This window comes from Patagioenas fasciata, chromosome 22 (assembly GCF_037038585.1).
Source record: "Patagioenas fasciata isolate bPatFas1 chromosome 22, bPatFas1.hap1, whole genome shotgun sequence".
NCBI lineage: Eukaryota > Metazoa > Chordata > Aves > Columbiformes > Columbidae > Patagioenas > Patagioenas fasciata.
Window position 1 is genome coordinate 5,641,442 of NC_092541.1, and position 13,035 is coordinate 5,654,476.

Genomic DNA, 13,035 nt, shown 5'->3' on the forward strand with positions numbered 1-13,035 from the left:
TGTTGCCTCCATTCTCCTCTCACCAAGGATGCTGAGCTCTTTCTGCCTTTTAGGAAGACAAAGTGACAGTGTAGGCCCTTCACATGAGGACAAGGCACAGGGAGTTCATGGTGTCACAAGCAAATTGATCCCAAATGCTCCAGAGGGTTGCTCAGTCTAGTGGGTGTCTCATCAGAGCTTATCTCCCTTGTGAAAGCACATCAGCACCCAGTGTTTTTTCCCCTCCCAAGGACACACACAAAGATCTCAACACAACATTGACACTAAAAGGTTCTGTGGTCATTCCAATTATACAATTATGAATTATGCAATTATGAAACCAATGCCCTCAGGAGTTACCAGAGTTGCAATGGGAGTCAGCCCTTACATGGCAAAGGTCCATTCCAACAAACCAGAAATTATTGTCAGAGCTCCGCCATGTTCTCTTTACTGTGGTCTACCACCTACTCCACAGCCCTGGCAAGGCCAGACTTTCATCTGCGCTCAAGTGGTTACCTTGCCTTGCAGCCATGGTTACTTTTATTCCTCTGGCACCAACGGACACAACGGATTTACCCCAGCACACCTCTGGTTCCTCTCTCTAGCCTGGGTAGTTGATTCCTTCCAGACATGACAAAGCTGTTCCAAACAAAGCAGTACGTTGCCCTGAATGAAGCACAAACACATTTAAACAGGGCGACCTCGCCAAGTAGCACATGGCTCTGCTTGTCTTTGTCTTCTCCATGGGTCTCCTAACCATGGTGGGAATGGCCTCATGCTTGTCACTGTGGGGAGCAGCCCCTGATGATGCTGATGTAGTTCTTCCTTGGCAGACTTTCCTTCCCAGAGATCTGCAACACCACCCTTGTCCCCAAAATGCTGGAGACTTTTTATGGCATGAGGACTACCATTTCTGTAGTCAAGTGGTTTCTGTCAACCCACCACACCTCTGCTGGGACAAGTGTTCCACAAGCAGAGCTGTAGCCTGGCCTGGCTCAGGGGTGCTGGAGGCGCTGGGCAGCTGGGTGCTGGTGGGAGATGTCCCAGCGTGTACTCTGTGGTTGGGCTGGTGTCTGCAGGTTCCACTGTATCCCCAGGGCAGGATTGGTGCTGTGCCCTGGGGTGCCTGTGGGGCAGGGAGAGAGTGGAGGACTCTGGGAGTCCCAGGCAGGGTGAGGAGCTGGATTGCCCAGGTACTGGCACTTCACCCCAGTGGTAGTGGTGCAAGTCTTGTGTGGGAGGAGGTGAGACCCTGATCTCTGGGCATGGTGAGACTGTGTCCTGTGGCCAAATAGATAAAGAGGGTCAATGGCTCTGCCCCAGGTCTCAAGTAGGAGGAATGTGCATGGAACTTTGCCTGGTTTGTTAGGCCCTGTGTGCCTGAGCCAGAATTTTGAGCTCTGCAGGCTGCAGGACCCTAGAGAGCCCAACTTTCTATAGGAACACCACCTGCAAACTGTGGACAGTTGGCTGAAAATTGGTAGTTTGGTTCAGGGATGTACAGAGGAAAGACATTTTGTGACACTTATGCTTGCATAGCTGGGCTTTCAGAGCCCTCATTCCTCATCCCTCTTCCATGGCAAGCAAAAGCAGAGGACAGAGGTGACATCATCTGAAAGATGCACTGAGGAGAGGACTCACTTTGGAAGAGGAGGAGGAGAAGGGGCTTCAGGAGGAAAAAGCAAAGAATTCGGCTGGCTTTTATATCTGCCCTTCCTTGCCGCAGGACCAGAGGCACCTTAGCAGAGGTAACAATTTTCTGACAAGCTCATCTTGGATGCAAACCATCACAGCTAATTATATGGGCTGTGGTTTTGTTTCCAACACTGCTGCCTTTTCATTTCCAGGTTTGTACCATGTCTGCTCCTCAATAAAAAATTCTTCTGATCCCTGGGATTAAAGGTCCCAGGATTTCTAGGGCAGGAATGAAACAGTGCAGGCAGACGACTCAGCTCTAGTGCTGAATGGGCCCAGAACTGGCAAGTGGTGTCAGCCTGGGACACTCAGTTGGGGCTGAAATGTCGCCTTCAGGAAGAAGCTCCAGGACATCCTCAGCTGGATTCCCAAAGAGTCCTGTGCGTGGGGACGTGTCATGTCCTTCTCTTTCCTTCCCTCCTCAGCTCACCCCAATTGTCAGTTGTTGTTGCCTCCCCAGGTGTATGCATTGTGCTGCTGGTTTTGACCACATCTTGCGTAACACTACCCTCAGGAAAAACAATTGACCTATTTTGATTTGTCTCCTCTCTGTGCAGTCTGTCAGTACACATATAGTGCCATGGACTTGCCTGGGGCCTTGCCCTTCCCCAGAATAATCACCTGCTGTGGTTGTCCTGAAGTGTCCTCTGCAGAGCCCATGGTCAGTCATGCTCCTACATGTGTTCTTGCCTTGTGTGTATGAGCCTGCTAGAGATCCTTTCAGAAGTTCTGCCTCTGCCTCCTGAACCCTCCTTTTCCTGCTCCTCTAAAGGTCTTAGTCCTCTGCTGCTGATTTCAGGTCACAAGGATGGTTTCACTCAAGTTCAGATCCTTTGTTCAATTAAATGTAATAGTATTGGAAGTGCCTTAGCATGGCATGCAGTCTCCATCTGCCTGCCTCTCCAGGCCATGACACAGCTGCTAGAGAGTTCAAAGGGATGGTGTTTGCAAGGAGAAAGTCTGAGGAATCCTGCGGACCTCATGCAGGCCATCCTTGAGTCGATCTGCATCCAATGCAGTGTACATGGTGTCTGGGATGGGACACAGGCATCTCCTGTGCACAAATGAATGTCAAATGTACTTTTGCAGCCCATGAATCAAGTACAGTGTCAGGCAGGGGCTGAGACAGGAATAAACAGGTACTGAATGAAAAGAACATGGAGTCTGACGTTGCTATGCTGTCAGTGGAAGGAAAGACCCTGTGACTTCCACAGGGGTAGCCAAAGAACTGATGGCCAGCACCATCATGTCCCACACTGGAATCTCTGTCTGAGTGCCCAGCAACTGCTTCTGGAAGGGACATTGGTTTTGAGGTCGCATCCTCCAAAGCCTGATGTTGTCCTACAAGGATGTCAAGAAGAGACCCTCTTTCCAAGAAAGGTTCTAAATAGTGAATAAAGCTTCTGAGCCCATCTCCCCTTCTGAATATTTGCCTGCCTGAGCTGAGGTCCAACTTGGAGACAGCATAGTTGAGAGCTTCCCTCCTTCCCTTTAATGACCACAGTGAAACCAGTGCCAAGGGAGCTCTGCTGGGAGCCATGGCTGATTCCCCTCTCTGTGGAACTGCTTCTGAGCTGAAGATCTAGTGTAACCAAGAGCCAACCTTATTGCTTTCTCATAAGGTAAGAGACGCTGTGGAGAAGGGAAGAGCAGGGGAGGTGTGTACCTACAGTTTGAAAGAACCTTTGACACCCTCCTCTGTACTGGTTGATGATGAATGGCTTAATTAGGAGGCTGATAAGGTGAGTGGAAAATTGGCTGGACTACCAGGCTCAAAGAGTTGTTAACTTGAAGAAACAGGCTGACTGGTACCTCATGATGACCAAAAAGAGCAATGGCAAGGTTTTGTATCTGGGGTAGAAAACAGACCATGCAGTGACACAGGTTGGGGAGTTGCTGCTAGGAAGCCAGTTCACAGAAGGTGATTTGTGTTTTTAGGAGACACTTAGCTGAACACAAGACAGTAGAGTGACCTTGCAGCAAAGGCCAACCAGATCTGTGCTGTGATCGCCAGCAGGTACAGGAAAATGTGCCTGCCCCTCTGTCTATTTGAGATCACATCTGGAGTACAGCTGCCAGGCTGGGGCTCCTTGGTCAAAGAATTATACCAACATACTGGAGAGTCCAACAAGGGCCATCAAGGGGTACATTGTCAAACCTGACAAGTGAGGAGAAGCTGAGAGAACTGGGCCTGCTTATCTTTGAGATGTCTCAGAAAGACCTTCTTATTCTCTACAACTACTTAATCAGAGGAGGGAGAGAAGATGGGCCAAGATTCTGGAAGTGCTCAGCAAGAGGAGTAGACTCCAGCAACTAAGACACGGATAAATCTGACTAAGCAATAGACTAAAAGAAATAACAACTGGAGCAGGTTTCCCAGGGAGCTTGTGCAATTATTTATCCTGAGAGCTGTTCAAGGCTGGACTGAATGTGATCTTGTGCAACCTGGTCTAATGGGATGTGCTCCAAGCAAGGGGTTAATCCATATGGCCTCTGGAGGTCCCTTTCCACTTACATTCTGACTATGCAATTCCCACTTTACCCCTACTCTCCTTGACCCCTGCGTACCCATGGGCATATTTGTCCTCACAATGCCTTTGCCTCAGCAGAACTTTTACTCATTGTTCTCTGACTGTAGAGAGGGGCAGCTGAAGACAGAAAATCCTGACACCGGCTTGCTTTTTACACACAGGGTACACACTTCTTATGACTGCTGGCTAACAATGCCAGCAGCTGATTTAGGAATGCTGCATGCTCCTTCTGAGAATTCTAACATACCCATCTGGCTGGCGCCTTGCTTCCTGATGTTGCACTTGCAAAGCACAGCAAGGAGCTGGATGCCTTCCAAGGGAGGCAGCTCACAGTAGGAGGAGATCTGAATCAGAGGCTTTCAGGCCCTGGGCACATGCCAGCCCTGCTGGGGGACTCTCAGGCCACAAAGTTCGTCCTCCTGCTGTCTGTGCAGTGCTGGGAACACCCTCTTCCCACCACTCCTGTGGTTGTGGAGACTGCCTCAGTGCTAAAAGCAATTGAGGAGATGGACATCTCCAGCAGTGGAGCTCCATGAGCTCTGATGAGTCATGTTAACTGAGAGACATAAGCGCTTGGCTCAGGCAGTGGAAATCCCCTCTTGATGCCACCCACTATTTAATATTTAGTCGTCTTTTGATGACATGGTATTTATCTTAAGGCATCTTCCTCTGGCCAGCTTCTTCTTTGCTGTCCCAGCCTCAGCATTTGCAGCTTCAGGGCACCTGGCTCAACCCAGACTTTTTGCTGCCGTGTAAGCATGTCAGGACAGAACCCCTCCCTGCTTTGAAGTTGGAACTGGTCCCAGACCTCCATGAACACCCTATGATGATCACCAGGGATGGGCTGGATCTTGTTAGAATTTCATATTACTTTGCCTTATTAGGTGCAGAACCCCTGGATCTGCAGCAATATGGATGTTCTCGAGCTTTGACTTTGTCTCTCATGCACACACTTGGCATGTGAACAGGCTAAATGCCCAAAAAAAAAAAAACTGCAGCTTGTACCCCAATACACTTTCTCTCTTTCCTGTAATAAGAACACAATCAAACTTCTGTCCAAGTCACAAAAGTCCTAAAGCCCTCTGCTGTCACTAAATCCACCAGGAATGGCTGGTGCCTGATTCACCTTCTTAGCACTGGGCTTTCAAGGACTCACCTAAATTAGTGCACTTTTTTGCAGGTGAGTAAGTGTGTGCAGTGTCAGTGCTTATGTACATGTGTGGGCACATGTGTGCAGATGCACATGGAGATGTCTGTGTTTGTACATGAGCTTCCATATGTATCAACATGCAGGTGTTAGCGTGCCATACCAGCCTCTTTCTCTCTGTTATCCTTCCCTCTGTCAACACTAAAGTGCTCAGTGAGCAAGGTATTGGTCTAGGGTGATCAAAGTAGAGCCAAAAGGGGATTCTTGACTGTTCACAGAATACATGGAGTGTGGGACACAGTGCTGTGGGCCCTTTCAAGCCACTGTTCCTGGCAAGTGAGGAAGGCTGCTCCAGACCAAGTGACTGGCCTTGCTTTGACTCTCCCTAGAAATGCTCTCTGGAGCATGTCCTGTGGTTGGGGAGCCTGAGCAGTGGTGTCCTTGAGTAAGCAGCCTGGGGACTGTCGCAGGCAGTGGGAGGCCTGTGCCTTCCTCCTGAGGACAGATCTTCCTCCTAGTCTGCATGGAGCTCTGCTGGGAGGTAGCTGGGCAGAAGATCACCTTGAAGGTCAGCACAAATTCCTGTGCAGAGGGTAGAGAGAAGCAGGAGAGAGGCACAGCAGGAAGAGAGGCTGAGGCTGCTGCTTAAATGACCTGAGGGTGGCCAGAATCTTTCCAAATTACTGGTTTTGCCCACAGAGGAGTTGGAACGAGTCACTCCCCTGTGGATACGGAACTACTCAATTGCAAGAAAGTGTTTGGCTTGCTGAAACAACTCAGCCCAAGGCCTTGCTCAAGTGTTAGCTTGACAGCAGACACCAGACTCACTCTCTGACCCTACACATCTTCAAACTCCTCACAAGCAAAACCCAGGAGGGAAGGGAGGGAAAGCTGTTGAGAGGGGAGGTAACTTTTTCAAGAGAGACATGTGAACTGAAGTTCTGATACACTAATTCAAAATCTCCTTTTCCTGACAGCTGCTACTTAGGGTTTGTGTTTGGTTTTTGAAGGGAATGCATTTACCTGCAAATAAACTTGGGAGCAACTTCATTAGTTCAACCTCATGTCTGTGTGCAGATCTCAGCATTCGCAACCTGCAGGAAGCTGTGCTGGTAGCAGACACACAATCCTCTGCTATGGAATTGTTTCTCACATAGGAACTGGGGGTGCTCGTTCCAGACCCCCATGTCTCCATGAAGAAGATCACAAAGAGCACCAGGGAGGTGATTGTCATGCATTCTTTGTTGCTACCATTGGGTAGATGAGCCACTTGCTGATAACAAGGCTGAGGCTGGGGCTGTGTCCCCAGGGAGAACAGAGGGCCCATGGATATTCCATGCTGCCTGGGTGGAGCTTTTCTTTGTCGGTGTTTGTTTTGGTTTATTGTCATGCCAATAGATAGAAGAAGGAAAAAGTACACCCTCTGCCATGACTGAAATTCAAGAGGGAAATAACATAGTGGAACCAGTTTTACTGCGTCTCTGCCTTGAGACAAGAGAAATCCTGTTGCTGTCAGGGAGGACGGATGTGTCTGTGATTATTACTAGAGGTCAAGATGAAAAAATCAGCAATATGTAAATGTAATGGCTCATGTATGTGCAGCTTGCTATTTACCAGACAGCAGAACATTTTGTGCATGTTTTTATCACTGACAATAAGACTGCACCTTAATGTCATGTGTTGTTGGAACATTTATGACCCTGTTTGCATAAATCAATGTCCGGATGTTTCTCATGCCCAGCTTCAGCATTTGTAGTTAAATAGAAATTCAAATTGTAACTGCTCAGAAGTGGTGATTTGTGATCAAGGAATATTCTATCGTGGAGGGCAAGAAGGCCCAGCTTCAGAAAGGGTTAAACTGGCTGGAAGCAGGGATGTCAGAGGCAGAAGGACTCCTGTACAGAAGTACGGCTTCCCTGCTTGAGGAGATAAGAAACACCCAAAGCATAGTCTTGTAACCATCCTAGAACGGGAGTGCTGAGGACACACATCTGAGCAGGAGAGATGGATTGAGGGATGGGCACATGGCTGGGCTAAGTGCCCCATGCAACAGCTCATAGGACTGGTGATAATGGAAATGTATATAAGGAGCCTGTTGTGATGCATCTTTGCATACCCCTTGTAGAATCACTTTTGGTGGTAGGACTCTGCCCAATACATTGTTCTTTTTGGGGTTTTTTTTGGTTTTTTTTTCTATTTTTATTCTTTAAGCACAAATGTGATTGATTTGCCTCAAGGGGTAATGTAAATATTCCCCTACTGCTTGCCTGCTGCGAGTCTGGCTTCTCCCAGACATAGAGTCCCCTGCTGCTGTGGGAGCTCATCACTATGACACCACTCCCTGTGTAGCAGCTGTGGATGATCATAGATCCCTCTAACTCCTCTGAGGAGATTTTAAGGAGCCCAGGGGGCTGTAAGGCTTCATTTGTATGTTGTTCTCTTTGCTTAATGGTTATGAACACGGAGAGCTCTTGAGCCTTTGGCAATTGGGGTGGCTCTGTGTGGTTTGCTCTTCCCCTCAGGCACAGGCTTTGCACTTGGAGTGGCTGAACATCTGGAGATAATCTGATGAATTGACTCTAATCCACCTGAATTCTTATTAAAGAGAGCAAACAAGTCCAAAGATCTCTGTCAAAATGCCCTTGAGGGGTCTGGGTGGGCCTGGTTGGTGCTTGATGTATCAAATCAGTCATGAGCTTGCAGGAATTTACTAATACTGAGTTTGAGGGTCTGAGACCAAGCCCCTGGCATCCTGGTTCCCAGCAGGCTCTGCCCTACAGTCAGGGTCAGCCACCTCCAGAGCCACTAACACTGGTCCCTTCCAGAAAGAGGATCCTGTCCTGCAGATCACTGGAGGCACAGGGGAAGCAGCACTGCCAAGGCACAGCTCAGGGCTTCTTCCCACAAGCTCAGCCTTGCACAGACACATCCCCTCCCTCCCTGGGGTTCTTGCACAGTCAAGGAAGCTCCCTGCACGAGGGTGCCTTGCACAGCACAGAGGTACAAGGCACTGTCAGACACCTCAACTTCCTCCACCTGCAGAACGCTGTATTTCCCTGTGGTGTTCAGTGATGTGCTGAGATGACTGTCATGCTTGAGGCCAGATTCTGCATGATATGAGACCAGCTGGGGAGTTTGGCCTTTCCTGTGCTAGTACCAGAGCAAGCCTTGAAAGTACGAAGTCTGGTATGTGCATGTTACTTGGAAGATGTCTCTCTTCTTCATTGTGACTTGTCCTTCTTCCTGGGTGACAGTGACCTGTCCCATGATGTCTGGAAAAAGTGAAGGTCAGCAGCTCTGCAGAGAAGGGTTCTGGAAAGCAAACCAGGAATGGATGCAAACCCAGGCAAATAAGGATCCATGTCCATTGCCCTGTAGGAGTATCCTGATGCTTGAGGACAGTAAGATGGAGAGTAGTTCTGGGCAGGAGGTTGGAGCTCTTAGCTCAGTGTGCATTCTGAGGAGGGCTGTGCTGTGTCCCTGCTCCTGCTGCTACTGTCCCAGAGGACCAGGGAACATCCTGTCATGCCTGACCTTCGTGTCTGGGGACCAGCACCCCTTGATCAGGCTGAACCACACATGGAGCTATGGAAAAAGATTTATCCTGCTTTCCCATACTTCTCATCTCAGATGGCTCCTAGCTCCCTGAGTGTGTACAATGTTGAGCTTGAAATAAGGGAACCCTGGCTGTGACAACAATTAGAAGAAAACTGGAAGCTGTCGTTGATGTGTCAGCCAGAAAGTAGAATAGAATTCCCTGTTAATCTCAATTGGACGAGAGCTTTATAGTCCCTGGGGCAGCTTTGACTAATTTGTGTTAATTTGTGTTGGAAACGGAGAAATGTGCAAGTGCAGAGACAGCTGAGATCTCCTGTGAAGACAGAAGGCGGATCAGAAGAGAGAGATGGATTGAAGAGAATAGCAGAAGAGGTCTGAGATCTCTCTCCTCTCTCCTTTTGAGCAACAAGAGCATATTGAAAAAAACAATGTAAAGCCACAAATGCGAGGTGACATTTACCGATGTTTTCCTGTAATTCAAAAATATCTCTTTGTATGGACCTGATAAGACTGGTTGTGGTTTCCATAGGGGACAAAAGATTACTTACAGAGTAATTTTTGTTGGAAGTGACCCTTAAAATCATTGAGTCCAACCATAACTTAACTCTAGCACTAAACCATGTCCGTAAGAAGCTTGTCTAAATGTCTTTTAAACACCTCCAGGTATGGCGACTCCACCACAACCCTGAGCAGCCTGTTCCACTGCTGTGAAGCTCTCTCCATGAAGAAATGTCCCCTAACATCCAATCTGAACCTACCCTGGTGCAACTTGAGGCCACTTCCTCTTGTCCTATCACTTGTTACTCAGGAGAAGAGACCATCAACCTCCATACTACAACCTCCTTTCAGGTAGTTGTAGACAGCAGTAAGGTCTCCTCTCAGCCTTCTTTTCTCCAGGCTAAACAGCCCCAGTTTGCTCAGCTGCTCCTTATAAGACTTGTGCTCCAGACCCCTCACCAGCCTTGTTACCCTCCTGCACACTCTCTCCAGCACCTCAATGTATTTCCTATAGTGGGAGGCCCAAAACTGAACACAGTATTCAAGATGGGACCTCACTAGTATGGAGTACAAGGGAACGATCACTTGCCTGGTCCTGTGTTGATCTGGAAGTGAGCACTGTGTCTGCATATAAATGCATATAAATGTCCTTCTGCTCAAGAGTAGAAATTAGGAGTGTTTTATTTCCAAGAATATCTCATAAAAACAGAAAATACAGCAATGCCAGCAAGTCTCAGCATGGGCAGGATTTGCACTGTGCCCTAAATCCCAGCTCAAGATTGACCTCATGCTCCATAACTCAGGGTTTCCAGCATCAGAATGTGCATAACATCACCTGTGTCATTCCCTTTTACCTTATCTTCAATTAATATCATTTTAATCAACACTGTGGAGCCAGTGTCTCATTCTTACTGGGATCTGTCTCACACATGGAGTTCAGGAGTTCAAGCTCCACACCGACAGCAGAAGGGAATGTTGAGATCACAGGCACCTACAAGCGCTCCCCACAGTGGCTCAGTGCTGAGACCATGAGCTTGTTTGACAGGAGTTGTAAGCTTTGGAGTTGAGGTCAAGGAGACAGGGTAAAATTTGGACTGGTCACGCTGACCACAGCCCCAAGGGATGCCAGATTACTCCTTGGAGAGTGAGTCGAAAAGAGATTGACCAAGTTGCCCTAAGGGGCTGGAGATCTGATTTGAGTGAGAGTTGTCAGAAGGCCTCTGGGAGAAGACCGTGGACTCCAGTCAATTCTCAGTTCTAACAAGATTAGATACTAAACCTGCCCTCTTATCCCAGCTCGGGAGTACGTGCTAGAAAGATTAAAATCTGTGAAAGAAACTAGACAAGCCCAAGGCGCAACTGTTTACTAAAAACATAGGCTTCAGCTAAACCAAGTATTAAAAGTGATGCCTGCCCAGTGACATCATGTTTAATGGCCATGGTATCCTAACCGTGTGAGGGTTATGCAATCAATTGTCCTATAAATCAAGACTTGCATGAATTGCTCTTAACTGTCTCAGAGATAATCGGTGAAATTGGTCTTCCTGTGCAAAAGCAGGAATAAACACAGAAGATGAGAAGACACTGTGGAACTTAAAAATCAGTGGCCACCGCACAGTGAAATTAAACCTACCAGGCTCACTGCCCATCAATACACTGGCCTGCATTTTTTGGTTGGAGTGACTTGGAAGAAAAACAGACCCTCCAAACGTAAGACCACACCTCTTAACCAAGAGCAACCCCTCAGTGTTCTAATAGCAACTAGACCAAAGATAATTGATCAATGGACTAAGCTTCCCTAGGGAGAACAATGCAATCCTCTTCAAGAGCCCATATTGATGAGGGGGTTTGCAAGATCAGTTTTGGATCAGGACATCATAATAGTGCAGCCGTTATTAAGAGTTCACGAAAGGACTGGAAATGCAAGGCCAATACTACAAGCATGTTTAAGCCCTTTACTCAGAGGTTCAAGTCCTCTCCTTCGCTTTCCCCACTTGTCTATGACTCAACCTCTTGCCCTAATTTAGCTTACCATATCCCAATCATACACTATACCAATCCTAATCTCTGTAGCCTTCTTAACAGTAGTGAAATGGAAGATCCTAATCTATGGGCAAATCCCAAAAGGTCCACACATTGCAGGACCCTTTGGGCTACTATAACCAGTAGCAGACAGAGTAAAACTATTTATTAAAGAAAACATCTGCCCATCCAAAGCGTAGCGAAATCTGCACCCTAAACACCTTCACCATTACCCAAGAGTGATTATACATCATCATCTCCTCCACTGCAAGACCATTCACTCTATTCTTCTTAGCGGACTACCCAAACATCATACTGATAAATGCTCTACCTTCCTGTTACACCACACAAGCTCACTCAGTCCACCCTCAGAGCTATTGTCAAAGCACAGTGCCCAAAAGAGGAGTCACTGTTGAGTGTCCCAACCTCCCATTCCTCTGTCAATGGAGAAGGATCCTCTTGTGCCCTCAGCCCCTTCAACCCTAGAGTAACACCCTTCTCCTTTGGTAAATTGGGGAGTATCCACAGAGGGAAGGACCACATGAGGCCAAGCTTGAATGCAGCAGAACTTTAATGAGTCAAAAGAGGGAAACAAAGTCACTGCAAGTGGAGGACAGCAGTGCAGGAATCCCCAGAGGAATCCAAAAGTCTGCCATCCATTGTTGTGAAGAAGTTCATGCATAATGTTCATCTGTCTGTCCAACAGAAACAGATAATCCCCACCAGAATGGCCCTGGGGGAACCTCATTGCCAAGGGGAACCGAAGCAAACAAAGAAAAAGGAAAGATAGGCAAAGCCATTCAGCTATACTTGAAAACACATCCAGCATCTTGATCCTTTACCTAGCACCATGTTTTGAGTTCCTCGAGGTGTCTCCCTGAGCCTTTCCCAGTGTCTTTATCAGCGCAGGTACCTTCTGCCAAAGTAGCGGCTGGAAATGCCAGAGAGGTCACAGCAGCCAGAGTTGATGGGCACTCCATCACAGCTGAGGATTCTGCCAACAGCAGCAGAGGTGGAGGAGCCCACAACGGTGTTCTGTGGGAAGGAGCTGAGGATGGGGCCAGGCAGGGTCACTATCACAGCAGGGGGTTCAATGACAACTCTGGAGTCCTGGCATTGCCTGACACAGGGCTCATTGCAGCTGTTGGCCAGCGGGGTTGGACCGCAGGGTCGGCAGGGCAGGCACTGGTCATAGCAGGACATGTCTTGAGAGTGGAGGAGAACCTGGAAGAGAATCAGGGGGGAAGCAGAGCATGAAGGTAGGTGAGGAGCAGCCTGGTTACCCTGTCACAAAGGAGCCAAGGCCACAAGGGAGTCAGGAGCTGGAACATGTCCCAGGAGCCATACCATCTTCATCACCCCACAAAGACCAACTTGGCACAGGTAGTCCCTCTGCTAGTGCGTAAACCAAAAATCCCCTCTGTCATGTCCCAGCCTGTCTCTAAGCAGATGTTCCCCACATTCCCTTCTGTCATGAGAAGAAGATTTAAACCCCAGGACAGAACATAGCCATATGAGCAGAGATGTCCATCAACAAGACATGTCAAGTTGGAAAAGGAGAAGACTCACCTGGTTCCCAAGCAGAAGGAGGCAAGAGAAGTGGAT

At 48.1% G+C, this 13,035-nt stretch overlaps 1 protein-coding gene across 1 annotated transcript; it reads right to left on the reverse strand.

The window, feature by feature from the left end:
* Positions 1–12,330: 12,330 nt before the first annotated feature.
* Positions 12,331–13,035, reverse strand: LOC136111699 (feather keratin Cos2-3-like). The gene is made up of 2 exons (XM_071818058.1): positions 13,000–13,035; positions 12,331–12,654 (listed from the first exon to the last, which is right to left on the reverse strand). The coding sequence occupies exon 2, from the start codon at positions 12,631–12,633 to the stop codon at positions 12,331–12,333; it is 303 nt and encodes a 100-aa protein (XP_071674159.1). The 5' UTR covers positions 12,634–12,654; positions 13,000–13,035.

Excerpts from the sequence above, each read along its gene's own strand:
- LOC136111699 (XM_071818058.1), bottom strand. The coding sequence starts at position 12,633 with ATGTCCTGCTATGACCAGTGCCTGCCCTGCCGACCCTGCGGTCCAACC.